The sequence below is a fragment of the Colias eurytheme genome, chromosome 30 (genome assembly GCF_061535395.1).
Source record: "Colias eurytheme isolate Ceu_HAF_F1 chromosome 30, ilColEury1 Martin Lab GWU primary, whole genome shotgun sequence".
NCBI lineage: Eukaryota > Metazoa > Arthropoda > Insecta > Lepidoptera > Pieridae > Colias > Colias eurytheme.
The window spans coordinates 3,782,468-3,799,177 of record NC_143009.1 but is presented as its reverse complement, the minus strand read 5'-3'; the positions used below and the strand labels follow the sequence as shown (position 1 = coordinate 3,799,177).

Sequence of the window (16,710 nt, the reverse complement as noted above, 5' to 3'; positions counted from 1 at the left end):
ATTGAAAAATCAGCCCTAAATATAATAGAATAATATTATATTTGATTTTATTTTCTCAATTCCAGGTCCCCAAGAATCGACATGGTGGCGCGGTAAACGCGGATTTCGCGTCGGTTTCTTTCCGCACCACTGCGTAGCTGTTATAGGTGATAAAGTGCCTAGGCATATGACACAACCACCGCCTATAGTGGGGTGAGTGTATAAGGGTGCTTTTCCCTTGCAGATCCTACTAATATTATAAACTAGCGGTCCGCCCCGGCTTCGCCCGTGGTACATATTTACGTTTTCTCTACATAAGAACCATCTTCGTACTTCAAGGAATATAATAAAAAAAGAATTATCGAAATCGGTTCAGCCGTTCTCAAGTTATGCGCTTACCAACACATTTTGGGATTCATTTTATATTATAGATAAATAAATAAATATAAATAAATATTTCAGGACAATTTTCACACACGGCACGATCTGATCCCATACTAAGCTTTCCCTTGTGTTATGGAAACCAGATGGCTGATAAACATACATATACAGGGTGTCCCACTGTTGGTATACTAAGCTCAAAGGAGGTTATAGTATTGCATACGCTGAGTACGTAAAAATACTTATAAAATTCCAGACGCATTTTTTTTCTGAAATAGATGAATTCTTAAAAGTCTATGTGTACACCCATAACAAGCAACCCGCCCAACTTTGCCACCAGCACGTGAGCTATCGTTTAAGATTATGTTTTCATAGACAAAATGCTCACATTAGAGAAGCGGTATATGCCGGCTGCGCGAAGCTAGAGAAGAAAACATGAATTTTCAGGAAAAATTTAGCAAAAAATTTTTGATGTAATTTTGTTGTTTGAGTATTTTTTACGTGATCAGTGTATGCAAAACTACAAGTCTCTTCGCGCTTAGTATACCAATAGTGTGACACCCTGTATACTTTTAAATAAATACTTATATAGATAATTAACACCCAGACACAGAGCAAACATCTATGTTCATCACACAAATATTTGCCCCGGGTGGGAATCGAACCCACGACCTCTGGCTTGGAAGGCAGGGTCACTACTAACCGAGCCAACCGGTCAGTCATTATAAATGAAGTGTTAATAACACCATTTTATTTAGACTAGATAACTTCATCCATTTCCTTTCCCATCAGGTTGCCTGGTAGAGATTGCTGCTTAGCAATAAGGCCGCCTGTTGTACAAACTATGCCTTTCTTTTGTATTAATATTATTTTTGTCATTATGTATGTATGTATTATTTAGTTTGTGCAATAAAGTGTTATAAATAAATATTTATTTATAGCGACGACGCGGTTGGCGCAGTGGTAAAGTAACTGCCTACTGAGCCGACGGTCCCGGGTTCGATCCTCGGTCAGGGCAAATATTTGTGTGATGAACTCGATTATTTGTTCTTGGGTTTGGGTGTTATCTATATATATGTATTTATAAAAATATTATATTTATCGTCGCCTAGTACCCACAACATAAGCCTTAATTGAGCTTACTGTGGGACGATCGATCGATTTGTGTAATAATGTCCTATGATATTTATTTATTATTTATTTATTTATTTTATTTCAGATCTGTAGCAGTAGCGCCAATAAAACCAGTTCTGCGCAAACACGGCAAGCTAATATCCCTATTCCGAAGCTTCATACTATCTCGGCCTTCGCGACGCAGTCTCAAGCAGCAGGGCATTTTGAGGGAAAGGGTCTTTGGGTGTGATCTCGGCGAGCACTTGTTGAATTGTGGACATGATGGTAAGAAGAAAAATTATTTAACGTAATCCTACTACTAATAAAGGCGAAAGTTTGTAATTTGTAAGTATGGATGTATGGATGTTTGTTACTCTTTCACGTAAAAACTACCGAACCGATTACAATGAAATTTAGCACACATATAGAGGGTAACTTGGATTAACACATAGGATAGGTTTTATCCCGGAAATCCCACGGGAACGGGAACTATGCGGGTTTTCCTTTGAAAACGCGGGCGGAAATCTAGTATTCATATATTTTACCGCTCGTGCTCGTGGAATGCGCCCGCGCAATAGAACGGCGTGGAGTAGTGGACGGTTTATACTGTCTATCGGGCGGTGCGGCACTAACGCACCGCGAGCGTTTTGTCATTATTTTTTCGTATTACTTCACACATGTAACACGTTCTTTTTGCGTCCCGTAGTTGAATGCGCGCGTGCAATATCAAACACTTCAGTTTCAGTCAAATTATATATTTTCTTACGCTATAGCGCCGCGGCTCTTTGTTTGTTATACCAATTTACCGCTCGAATTAGTGCAAAAGTGCAATGGAATGTCGTTGTTTTCTATATAAAATTATTTTTTTTCCATTCCAGTCCCGCTCGTGCTCGTGGAATGCGCCCGTGCAATAGAGCGGCGCGGAGCAGTGGACGGCATATACCGGCTGTCGGGCGGCGCTGCTCTGACGCAGCGGCTCCGAGCAGCGTTCGACGCGGGCGCGCCGCCCGACCTCGCCGCGCCGCTGCAGCGCGACCCGCACGCGCTCGCCAGCCTGCTCAAGTGCTACTTCCGGTGAGTGTATACAGCACATATACCGGCTGTCGGGCGGCGCTGCTCTGACGCAGCGGCTCCGAGCAGCGTTCGACGCGGGCGCGCCGCCCGACCTCGCCGCGCCGCTGCAGCGCGACCCGCACGCGCTCGCCAGCCTGCTCAAGTGCTACTTCCGGTGAGTGTATACAGCACATATACCGGCTGTCGGGCGGCGCTGCTCTGACGCAGCGGCTCCGAGCAGCGTTCGACGCGGGCGCGCCGCCCGACCTCGCCGCGCCGCTGCAGCGCGACCCGCACGCGCTCGCCAGCCTGCTCAAGTGCTACTTCCGGTGAGTGTATACAGCACATATACCGGCTGTCGGGCGGCGCTGCTCTGACGCAGCGGCTCCGAGCAGCGTTCGACGCGGGCGCGCCGCCCGACCTCGCCGCGCCGCTGCAGCGCGACCCGCACGCGCTCGCCAGCCTGCTCAAGTGCTACTTCCGGTGAGTGTATACAGCACATATACCGGCTGTCGGGCGGCGCTGCTCTGACGCAGCGGCTCCGAGCAGCGTTCGACGCGGGCGCGCCGCCCGACCTCGCCGCGCCGCTGCAGCGCGACCCGCACGCGCTCGCCAGCCTGCTCAAGTGCTACTTCCGGTGAGTGTATACAGCACATATACCGGCTGTCGGGCGGCGCTGCTCTGACGCAGCGGCTCCGAGCAGCGTTCGACGCGGGCGCGCCGCCCGACCTCGCCGCGCCGCTGCAGCGCGACCCGCACGCGCTCGCCAGCCTGCTCAAGTGCTACTTCCGGTGAGTGTATACAGCACATATACCGGCTGTCGGGCGGCGCTGCTCTGACGCAGCGGCTCCGAGCAGCGTTCGACGCGGGCGCGCCGCCCGACCTCGCCGCGCCGCTGCAGCGCGACCCGCACGCGCTCGCCAGCCTGCTCAAGTGCTACTTCCGGTGAGTGTATACAGCACATATACCGGCTGTCGGGCGGCGCTGCTCTGACGCAGCGGCTCCGAGCAGCGTTCGACGCGGGCGCGCCGCCCGACCTCGCCGCGCCGCTGCAGCGCGACCCGCACGCGCTCGCCAGCCTGCTCAAGTGCTACTTCCGGTGAGTGTATACACCATACATACATGCACATACATATATACACTATATACACATACATGCACATAATATATACATATATAAATAAAAAAATGTGTGCGTGTACTAGTGTACACACGTAAGAAGCGAAAGTTTTTATGACCTTATTTTTCAAAAAATAATTTACTATATGTAACTTTACAGAAATACGTCAATCACGCGTGGTAGGGATAAGAAAAAGATGGCGCGTAACGAAAAAATGTTACACTAATTTTTTTTCCAACCCCGATAAAGAAGTTTCACTTCAATAAATATTTCAGAACAATTTTCACACACGGCACGATCTGATCCCATACTAAGTTTTAGCTTGTGTTATAGAAACCAGATGGCTGATAAACAAACATATATAATTTTAAATAAATACTTATATAGATAATTAACACCCAGACACAGAGCAAACATCAGCACACAAATTTTTGTCCTGGATGGGAATCGAACCCACGACCTCTGGCTTGGAAGGCAGGGCCACTACCAACTAAGCCAACCGGTCAGTCGTTCTACTAATACATATTATAAATGTGAAAGTTTGTAAGGATGGATGTGTGTGGGTGTGTACTAAAATAATAATTTCTTATTATTAGCTAGATACCTATAAGTCGCGGCTATAATGGATTGTCGAAATACAGAAAAATAGCACACATTTTCCACACTCTACCGCAGCGGGCTAACAGATGATTATTAATACAATTTACTTATGTTAAATATGTTTCTATGTGTGTCCAGTGAACTGCCGAACCCGCTATGCACGTACCAACTTTACGACAGTTTTGTAAGCGCAGTTCAAGTACCAGAGGAACAAAGGCTAAAGGCGATGAGGGATACGGTTGTGAAATTACCTCCACCGCACTATAGGTAAGTGAAAATAAATATACCGGCCAAATTGAGAACCTCCTCCTTTTTAATAAACAACTAAAATCAGAATTCCGTTCAAAAATTGTCCGAAGCAAAACTCTGCACACGCTTGTATTAGGCAGAGTTTCTAAATAGTATGAACATTGCTGATAGGATTTTTTTTTTAATTTCAGTGAACGTTATTATAACGTCGATCGCAAATTATTTTACGGCTTTTTTATAGACGATAGCGAGTCTAATCCTTTATAGTTTATAGTACCGTTAATTTCACTTATATAATAAAAGAAAATCGTTCGATCGATCTATTTTAATAAGTCTTTTACCATTAAAAACAGTAACATAAACTTAAACTCAAACATTTATTTATTAAATTAGACTTCTTCTAGAAGCTCTTTCGAATCGTCATTACATATTTTTAACATATACCACCGATTCGGAAAGCAGTATCTATGGAGAAGAACCGGCAAGAAACTCCAGTTGCTCTTTCAATAAGCTTGTCTTTTCCAAAAATGTAGATGCACATGTGTTTCCAAATACATAGTTTTATTAAGTTAGTTTAATACTTATTTTTCACGATTTTCCCCAGAACACTAGCGTACCTAATGCGTCACCTACGTAGGGTGTCCCTTCTAAGCGATTCCACGGGAATGACCGCCAGGAACATGGCTATCGTGTGGGCACCCAACTTGTTGAGTTCGCCGCAGCCACAACACGCGTTGCAGGGTGTTGCTGTGCAGGTAAAATTATATATAAGAAAAAAAAAACATATATAAAACGCAACACACAACAACCCAATACGCAACACTATTCAACTCGCAACACAACACCAGAGCACGCAACACGTGACAAACCTGTGCTGTAAAATTATATACACAAAAATAATAAATTAATAAAAAAATATAAGACACAATGTGTGTCGGGAAACATACAACACAACATGCAACACAACACCACAACACGCAAACACTACTCTACACCACAATTTTTTTTATGTCTTATTTCTATAAGATTCATTTCATTTCATTATTTATATAAGGGCCGATTTTTCAAAGCTTGGATAAAACTTATCCGTCCAATAAAGTATTACACGATAATATTAAAATGTCACGTAAACTGTCAAATACGGGCAATTACAATACGTTTTTAAAATGGTAGTTTTATACATTATTCGACGAATAAGTTTTATCCAAGCATTGAAAAATCGGCCCTAAGACAAATGGTTATACGCAACACAAAACAACACAATACGAAACAATACGCAACATGTGACAAACAGCTATTTGTTTTACTTGTTTTTTTAAATTTCTCCTGTTTGTTGGATTTAATTTGTTTTTCTTTTAATATAATAATTGATATTTGGTTTGCAGGCGGTAGTCACGGAGTTTCTAATATGTTACGCGGAAGAATTGTTCGCGCAAGAACAAGGGGCCGGCTGTGATGATAGCGATCAGGTATTTATTATTTATTAAATCACTAGCGGTCCGCCCCGGCTTCGCCCGTGGTACGTTTTCTCTACATAAGAACCATCCTTGTACTTCAAGGAATATAATTAAAAAAAAATTATCGAAATCGGTCCACCCGTTCACGCGTGATGCCGTGACCAAGGAAAACGGGTTTGGGTTTATATATATACATACTAGATTTCCGCACGCGGCTTCGCCCGCGTTTTCAAAGGAAAACCCGCATAGTTCCCGTTCCCGTGGGATTTCCAGGATAAAACCTATCCTATGTGTTAATCCAAGTTACCCTCTATATGTGTGCTAAATTTCATTGTAATCGGTTCAGTAGTTTTTACGTGAAAGAGTAACAAACATCCATACATCCGTACATCCATACATCCATACAAACTTTCGCCTTTATAATAGTATTAAGATTAAGATAAGATATAGATTTTATTTAATTTTTGGAAATTGAATAGCAAACAATAGAGTTTATTTTTCAGGACTAAATGTATTTATTAATTAAGAGGCTTAGAAATAAATAGCTATTTTGCGATTTCGCAGATTTTACAACTAGCAAAAAATAAGCTAACGTCACAATCTATACTAATATTATAAAGCTGAACAGGTTTGTTTGTTTGAACGCGCTAATCTCAACTACGGGTCCGATTTGAAAAATTCTTTCAGTGTTAGATAGCCCATTTATCGAGGAAGGCTATAGGCTATATATCATCACGCTAAGACAACAGGAGTGGAGCCATGGCGGGTGAAACCGCGGAACGCAGCTAGTTATTAATAAATATGATTAATATTTCAGGAACGCAACGATTGTCAAGTGGAATTGCGTGGTTTAGAGGCTGGTAGGCGACCTAAGAGTCTACCGCTGAACCCACCTACTAAATTATTAAGGTATTATTTATATTTATTTATTTATTTCATTTATTTCAGATAAATTTAATACCCATAATATAGTTGTTAGTAAAATGGCCATAAAAAAACTATGTTAGTATAATAATTAAATTTAATACTAGCGGTCCGCCCCGGCTTCGCCCGTGGTACATATCTACGTTTTCTCTACATAAAAACCATCCTCGTACTTCAAGGAATATAATAAAAAAAGAATTATCGAAATCGGTTCAGCCGTTCTCGAGCTATGCGCTTACCAACACATTTTGCGATTCATTTTTATATATTTAATATTAAAAACAATTTTATTCCCATTTACAACCTGCTTGAGACATGGATTTTGACCCAATGTCACACCCCGGACACTCCATACAAAATGATCGTTTTGACAGTCACACTGTAGAGACTGCAAATGTGTGTGTTAACGCTTTATGGTTGCCAACCATTTGTGACTAGCGTAATAAAAATTCGCGTTTTTCTGATGAAATACATCCGTAAACAGCACAATATCTAACCATTTTCTACGAAAAACGATAATCACAAATCCTAAATAATAAAATTACTTTAAGTCAATTTGATTAATGTTGTCAATCTTCGTTGCGTATCGTCCTTGCAGAAAAATATGGCCCATTTTATGTCTGATCGCGCGGGGGTGAGGTAAGTTTAATTTTGGCGGGAGGCGGAGAGTGTCCGTTCTGTAGCGTTTAGCTACTATTATGTATTCTGTGCCAATGTCTCAAGACATAATATATTGCTTTGAACTAAATTAGATTGAAGAAATTATATTAAAAATACGTTTTAAGAGCAGATATTCATCTAATAATAATTTTTAGGGTCGAGTTACCCTTAAAAATAGATTTTGGATGATAATTCAAAAGAAATAGTGTCACAAAATGTAACTTTGGATTTTTACTGTAACTAAATTGTTGCCATGGTCCTGCATTAAGTATTATTTACGATTTTAACTATTTGCTTAAAACCTATGAAGCACATATGTTTCTTTTTTTTACATTTTTTAAATCTGTTGTTTAAAAAAACTTACAACAGTTGATTTTTTTGTTAGTAAAAATACCATTATTTAATTTATTTGTATTATTTCATATTTCATTTACCTGTGAAAAATGTACATTAGAATTTAAATTACATAAAAAACTATTTACTTATTATTATAAAATACACATTTCAGTCTCGAAGAGGCCCGTCGCCGCGGCAAAGTGTGTGTCGGCAGCGAGATAATGGACTACCCTCCTCCGTCCGGTGTTATCGCGGCGGCGGCCACCACGCAACTGAAGCCCGCTGCGCACTTGAAGCCTAAATATATTGAGGTTGGTGCGGGTAGTTGGAGATTTTTGTTTATTATTTTTTTTTTATAAGAAACGGGAGTTATTTTTTTTGCTGAGATGATGTATTGGTATTGTTTTTTTTGTTGTGTTCTTCTAAGGCTATCTAATATGGGAGGATTTAAACTAATGTAGACGACAACAAAAATTAAGAGAAAGATGTCGCAAAGTCTTAAGAATTTTCTTGGGATTGAGATGTATTATCGCGCGGTTTTATATCTCTAGGCACAGTCATCAATCATAAAATCCAGCCGTTGCGACGTGAAAGTAATACAAACAGACACACTGCTATGTATAATATTATATAGCATAAATCCATATATGAAATATATTATTATGTTTATTTTACAGGTGGGATCCGGCCCTAATAATCTACCTCAGTATCACACGGTTTTGGACTTACCTATACCAGGTATGTTTATTTGTTATTACACGCTTTATATTAGCTTCACCTGTATGTTTGTTTGTAACTGACTTCTTTGGGCGCGATTTTGATCCACTTTAAACGGCCAGATTTCGTTCAAACTTTGTAGATTTATTGAGGACCGATGACAATACACTAATTTGATAAAATAAATAATAGTTAAAAAAAAAAAAAAAAACACGCTTTTTATAGAAAACCGACTTAAAGCGTGTTTTTTAGTTTTTTTCAACTATTATTATTTATATATTACATATAATGGTTTGATGATAATTACATTTCTCACAGCCGGAGGCCCCAAAAGTAATCAGATTTACTTTAAAACTACATTTAATATCTAAAATGAAACTTTTACACCCATGTCTGCACGATGCAGACCGGAGTTAAAGAATCAATATACATTTGTAAAAACTCAGGCCCCGGAATCACAGACACAATAGAAAATCTATTGTGTCGTGGACCGATCGGGCCGTTCGGGGCTCAATGGGTTAATAATAATTCTAAAAAAATCTTAAAACTAACACAGCAAAACCACGCTCGCATTCCGTTCCCATGCGAACGGCGTAGTCAGCAATTTGCTGTTAAGGCCGGGACGTAACATGATAAAAAATGTAATAGGTATTTTCTTTAAAACAAAATTTTAAGGTGGATGTTCCGACCGTCCCTCCATACATTTTTGATTACCTCTAAACACTTAACACAGACACTATTTCTTTAAAACTAATCATTTTATCACTTCTCTATAATGAAATGTGTGCGCGTTCGACCTTTTTAATCAATAATTTACAATATTTACTTAGAAAAACAACAGTAAAATACCGGAAAAATTTGACACTTCTACAGTAGTGTGCGTGACTTTTGCCAAGCGAAACACGACATAAAGCACGACATCTAGCGCATAGACTATATACTTATTACAGATCTAGCGCGTCAATGTCTAAACGAAAGGCGATGTTTAGACATTGACGCGCTAGATGTCGTGCATTCGCGTTCGTTATCTTATACATAATGAGCATAATTCTTGAATGAGAATGAGAATTTCTTGTGTTGTGAATTTATTTTTGTATGCTATGCATTTTAATTGATTCAAATTGCAATGTTTCTCTAGTATGCATTTGAGACTATATTGTAAATTGTAATAATTGATCGTGGGTATAGTAATTAATTATTCTAATAACGCAATTAGTAATATATGTATTTTCGGTGGGATTCAAAACAAAAAATTGGCCCGTGATTTTTATGAAATTTCACCACATTGCAAATCACATCAATCATAGTTCATACACATGTATGACGAAAGTGATTAGTATTGTGGCTAACATTGACTCATCAGTTCATCACTGAAACCAGTGATAAATCAGTACCTATATTATACGTAGTATATTATTATTAGTCTGTGCCTATATCATATTGTGTTTGATTATGTATTTTTAAACAATGATATAAGTATACAATTATTATAAATCGGTAAACTATCAAAGTAATCACAAACTTGCAAACATTGGTAAAATGTCCAGTAGTTTATGAGCCTATTCATTACAATCAAACAAACAAACAAAGTTTTCCTCTTTATAATATTAGTGTAGACAAACACTATGAATACGATCACCAATGCAAATTCTGGGATTTTCTAATTATTGCTAAATAATAATTGAATTCGTTTTGAAATACTCTATAATTTTTAGTGTATAAATAGACATTTATAATGTGGTGCTCATTTTTTTTGTACTGCTAACGCTATTGTAGGTACCTATTTTCGTTGTTTTATTTCAAGTGAACACGGCCATACAATTTTGTCACGAGCCGCCTATGATTGTAGGTACTTTTGTTAGGCTCCTTCGTCGTCCGCGTCGCGTCCGTCGGCTCGAAAGTTCTTGATTTCATTGTCACGCGCTATGATTTGCGCGCGGATTTTCTTGTGTTGTGAATTTATTTTTGTATTATTATTATTTTTTATTTTTTTTTATTTTATTGATTCAAATAAAATATTTCACTAGTATGCATTTGAGACTATATTGTATTATGTATAATTTATCGTAGGTATAGTTATTCTTATAACGCAGTTATATTTTCGGTGGGACAATTTGACCCGTGATTTTTCTGAAATATCACCACGTTGCAAATCACATCAATCATACACACGTATGACGAAAGTATAGTGGCTATAATTGACTCATCAGTTCATCCATCAGAAACCAGTGATAAATCAGTATATCATATTTTATTGTGTTTGAATATTTTTTAAACAACGATATATACAATATTATTATAAATCGGTAAACTACCAAAGTACTTCCGAATTTTCAGACAGACAAACAAGTAGTTTGAACACGCAGTTTTCTTATAGGTACTAGTAGCAAAAATCAAAACCATAATATTATGTTTACCTACTATATTTTACTAAAAGTCGAGTGCGTCGAAATCGTAAATAATAGGTAATACATATAATGTTTTTCACCTTCCTGGTTATTTTCCCATAGTAAATAGTGTTTTAGGTTTGTTGTTGTAGGTAGGAATAATAATAATTATTCTTACATGTTGGTTATGAAATGTATATTGAAATAATTTACTTTTACAAATCATTAGTGATATAAGTTTTGAGTGAAAATGCTTGGATCAGCATAATATTATATGGTACTTCAAATACATGTTTTGATAAAAAAAACAATAGTGTAATAAAATAAAACTGCGTTTTATTGTAATCAATGTTGACAATTTTAAATTCCAAAATTATTGATCAATAAAATAGTTTACACCAACAAATATAACTTTTATTTTTATAACAATCGTTCATAATATAAACCGTAGCAGGTGGCGTTTTGAAGTTCTGTCTACTCATACAGAAAAATGGAAAACTTGTTTTTTTTGTAAACAATTTATTACTCATGTTGTTTGGCAACTCGAAGCGTGGTCGTCCGTCGTAGGTACTTTTGTTCGGCGTCGCGTCGTCGTCCGCGTCGGCTTGATATAAAACATTCTTGATTTCATTGACACGCGCTATGATTTGCGCGCGGAATTTCTTGTGTTGTGAATTTATTTTTGTATGCTATGCATTTTAATTGAATCAAATTGCAATATTTCTCTAGTATGCATTTGAGACTATATTGTAATAATTGATCGTGGGTAGGTATAGTAATTAATTATTCTAATAACGCAATTATATTTTCGGTGGGATTCAAAACAAAAAATTGGCCCGTGATTTTTATAAAATTTCACCACATTGCAAATTATATATTATACAATTACAATTACAATTATTATAAATCGGTAAACTATCAAAGTAATTACAAACTTGCAAAATATGCTTTTCCGAATTTTCAGACAGACACACAATTTTATTAGTTTGTTTTAGCAAAGTAGGTACCTATACCTATACGCTTACGTCGCGCGTCGCGTCGTCGAAAACGGTGCGCCCAGAAACAAACATACCTAATTCAGTTACAATCCTTTTTTTGTTCCGTAATTTATTGTATTTATTCTAATACGATTTTTTTTATTCGTCGGCCAGTTCTACTAGGTATAAAAAGATAAAATTGAAATATAATTATTGTAGCGACAGCCATATTATGTTACTATGTTTTCGTAAATATGTTTTTCACCTTCCTGGTTATTTTCACATAATCTTATCTTATATATAAAAATGAATCGCAAAATGTGTTGGTAAGCGCATAACTCGAGAACGGCTGAACCGATTTCGATCATTCTTTTTTTATTATATTCCTTGAAGTACGAGGATGGTTTTTATGTAGAGAAAACGTAAATATTATGTACCACGGGCGAAGCCGGGGCGGACCGCTAGTATATATATATAAATGAATCGCAAAATGTGTTGGTAAGCGCATAACTCGAGAACGGCTGAACCGATTTCGATAATTCTTTTTTTATTATATTCCTTGAAGTACGAGGATGGTTCTTATGTAGAGAAAACGTAAACATGTACCACGGGCGAAGCCGGGGCGGACCGCTAGTCTAATATAAAAATGAATCGCAAAATGTGTTGGTAAGCGCATAACTCGAGAACGGCTGAACCGATTTCGATAATTCTTTTTTTATTATATCCCTTGAAGTACGAGGATGGTTCTTATAGCTAGAGAGCTAGTTAGTTTAGTTTTAGTGCAGTGGCAGTGTAAATGTTGTTGTTGAGGTTATGTAAATTTAACACTTTAGTTAACTACCAAGATATAAAGAAATGAGGATAGGACACAATAACTATTGGTTGAGGTATTTATAAACTCATAATATACTTTTAAAAAAATCACGTTTTAATAAATTTCTAGAATTAAATTAGAACAGCTGATTCAAAATAGCCTAAAAAATCTTAATAATAATAATTACGCTTCACAGCAAGAAGAAATGTACCATATGTACCCGCACAAAGTCGATATTGTGTTGCCTACCGTTCGACTCAATGGCTAGGGTTGTAACTACCTTTAATAATTATTACCAAACTAATAAACCGAGTGATGCGAAATAACCATAATTCTTTTAGAGTTTGATAAAATGATCAGGCAGGTATTTTCTTTAATCCTCTGAATTCTCGGTTACTAAATTGTATCGTTGAAATTATTCTTAATCGCGTAAATTTAATAAATAATCATATGGAAAACACTTTTCATTTGTTTTTTTACTTTCACGCCCAACTACTATACAATAATTACGTTGTTTCGGTATTTTGACGAGAAAACGCAGGAAACATCCGTTGTATCATTTTAGATAGATTGTATATTTTGTATCTGTAGAATTGAAATCAAAGCTATGTATATGTTGTCTCCATTCTTTTCTTATCGGATTGTTGATCCCAATGCGAATGCGTCACTTAAATTTTATAAAAGACAATTAAGAACATCAAAAATAAAGTGATACGTAAATATTTCACAGTGCAATATATTATGTAATTAATAATAATTATATATTTATGAAAAAATAATTACATCAGATTTAATAATAGCAATTGTTTTGAATGTACATAATATGAATAAATGATTACATCATAATAGTAATAATCACAATTGTTTTATTTCCCATTTGTTGCAACCCTAGCATATTTTCATGTAGCAGCAGAAGTACCTACACTGGCGGCGCGGCGGCATCGTGTGACATCAAAGGCATTGCCTTACTAGGTAAGTTTATAATGACTCATTTCTTTTATTATATAATTTACGTTTTACTTTTACAGAATCCGATTCAATGGATTATGAAGACGAGTCACACAACGCCATACGATAGTGATGATGAATGAACATTTCAATAAATGCATGCGTGTTTTTTTATGTTGTTTTGTAATTGTTAATTGTTTCTTAAATAAAGAAATAAACTAAATATTTAAATGATGATTTGTTATTTGCAACACAACTTTATATTTGAGATTCTTTACAAATGTATATTTAGTTTTGTATCATCAAATTTATAAATTTTATTCCATAGTTTTCAAAATTAAATGTAAATGACCATAAAAACATTAATAAAGTAAATCATTGATGTAAGGTCAGGGAACGTAATACATATATACATCTGACCATGTAGAAGCTAAGTCTTGTTGACTGCTGAAGTCTGTAAAGTTTTGTTGTCTGCTGAAGTCTGTACGCAATGAAAATGTCTGCCGTTTCGAAAATAAGTTTTTAAGACCCTAATAAATAAAATATATGAATGGCAGATCTGGTCAAATACTTTCAAAATTGTATTTTTTTCAGCACTTTCATAAGTGTCTGCCAGAATGTTATCCGCGTGATAATGGTCTGCCATTGTTATTTTCCGATAGTAATAATAATCTATTTTCAAATATCAAAATGGCAGACGTGGTCAAATGGTTTCAAAGTTCGCCAAAAATTTCCACCTGTCTTACCTAAGCGCGCGCCCCGTCCACCACTCTGGGCTTAGTGACTCCTCATCTCATGTATAGTAGGTATAGGGGAATCAACACACAAAAATCCAGGTCTGGTCAAATACATACAGGTAGCTTTGCGCTAGCGCTCTAGCTATTACTTCTTATGGAGAGAAAACGTAAACATGTACCACGGGCGAAGCCGGGGCGGACCGCTAGTAAATAATAAAATAATAAATAGTGTATTAGATTTGTTATTGTATCTTGTATACCTACGAATAATTATTCTTACGTCTTGTTGGGAAATGTTCAAATACCTACCTATTGAAATAATTTACTGTTACAAATCATTAGTGTTATTAGTTTTGAGTGAATAGGCATGGATCAGAAATTCAGAATATAATATGCTACTAACTACTCAAATACATACATGTTTACACAACAAACACCACTGACCTCTATAACTATAAGTTATAGAGGTCAGTGACCGTCAGTGACAAACACTATGGATACCTACGCTCGCGAATGCAAATTCGGTGATTTACTAATTATTGATACCTAGTCATTGAATTCGTTTTGAAATAGCCTGTACTTTGTAATTTTTAGTGTTATAGACATTTATAAAATGTGGTGCTCATTTTTTTGTAATAAATCATCCCGAACGCTATTGTATTTTCGTTGTTTTATTTCAAGTGAACACCTATACAATTTTGTCACGAGCCGCCTCTGGCCTCTGGGTGAAATAAACAAGTCAAATGATTTTTGTTCTAATTGTATTTTGGTAGTAGTTTGTTTAGAATTTACATTACTATTGTTTAATTTTTATTTTGTATTTGCAGTAAAATAAAAAGATGAAAAACTTCATTAGGTATATTGTATGACACCTCACTCTGAATCGCGCTAGCGAAATTTTTTCGTTACAGAGGACATATACAACTTTCGGACAATCTTCATTGAGGCCGGCCGGCAAATCGAGTATGTCGAGAAACTTCACTTATTCGATGGAGGTATTCTACCTTCCTTCCTCCACAGTTGTGGGACCCCGACGTGCATTGAACACGCAGCTTTCTGATACTAGTAGCTAAAATCAAAACCACAGATTTGTCTGTGATCAAAACCATAATAATATTTTTACCTATTATTTTACTAAAAGTCGAGTGCATCGAAATCGTAAATATGTTTTTCACCTTCCTGGTTTTTTTTCCATAGTAAATAGTGTTTTTGATTTGTTGTTGTATGAATAATTATTCTTACTTGTTGGTTATGAAATGTATTTTGAAATAATTTACTTTTACAAATCATTAGTGATATTAGTTTTGAGTGAAAATGCTTGGATCAGCATAATATCATATTTGCTACTTCAAATACATGTTTTGATAAAAAAAAAAACAATAGTGTAATGTAGGTACTTAATAAAATAAAACTGCGTTTTATTGTAGGTAATCAATTTTGACATTATTTATTTCCCAAAATTACAATAAAATAGTTTACGCCAACAAATATAACTTTTATTTTTATAACAATCCTACTTCCTACTAATGCGAAAGTTTGTGAGGATGTGTATGTGTGTGTTTCACGCAAATACTACTGAACCGATTACAATGAAATTTAGCACACATATAGAACGTAACTTGGACACATTGAATAGGTTTTATCCCGGAAACCCCACGGGAACGGGAACTATACGGGTTTTTTTTTGAAAATGCGGGCGGAAAGCTAATCGTTCATAATAATATAAACCGTAGCAGGTGGCGTTTTGAAGTTTTGTCTACCCATACAGAAAAATGAAAACCACAGGAGATTGCCCAAGTGACTATGGCACTTGGTATCGCAATCAAACTTATTGTGTCAAGATGAAATATAGCTCAATTTAAAGCTTGATGTTAGTACTTTTAGATATGATTAAAGTTTTTATGTAAATAAGCCGCAGTTCGCGACAATAAAAATAAAACAATAGTTTTATTCAACACTTCAAAAAACTACTTAATCGAGTTTAAACTAACGATGAACGTTAAGTTTTACATTTATTACATAGGTAATATTTTAATTTACAAGACAAATGTGAAAAGTAAATCGTAATTTAAACATTATTTCAAAATAACATCGAACAATGCGTCGAACACATTCATTTGACATTTCAAATAGAAACTATGACATATGACGTTTGCAAGAGAGATAGATATAGGTATGTGTCAAAACAAAACTTTTACTTTTATTTCTATTTATTCGGTATAATTACAACTTAATAGTGATAAATATGATCATTATAA

The 16,710-nt window shown here is 36.5% G+C and overlaps 1 protein-coding gene across 1 annotated transcript in view; it reads left to right on the top strand.

Annotated features, from left to right (window-relative positions):
• Nucleotides 1-16,710, top strand: part of CdGAPr (GTPase-activating protein CdGAPr) — a 49,720-nt gene that overhangs the window by 21,949 nt on the left and 11,061 nt on the right. Inside the window, exons 10-18 of the mRNA XM_090118478.1 lie at nt 66-192; nt 1,580-1,758; nt 2,352-2,547; nt 4,385-4,513; nt 5,100-5,250; nt 5,881-5,964; nt 6,770-6,861; nt 8,045-8,183; nt 8,550-8,610. Of these exons, the coding sequence (XP_089974604.1) occupies nt 66-192; nt 1,580-1,758; nt 2,352-2,547; nt 4,385-4,513; nt 5,100-5,250; nt 5,881-5,964; nt 6,770-6,861; nt 8,045-8,183; nt 8,550-8,610 (1,158 nt within the window). The remainder of the gene's footprint in view (nt 1-65; nt 193-1,579; nt 1,759-2,351; nt 2,548-4,384; nt 4,514-5,099; nt 5,251-5,880; nt 5,965-6,769; nt 6,862-8,044; nt 8,184-8,549; nt 8,611-16,710) is intronic.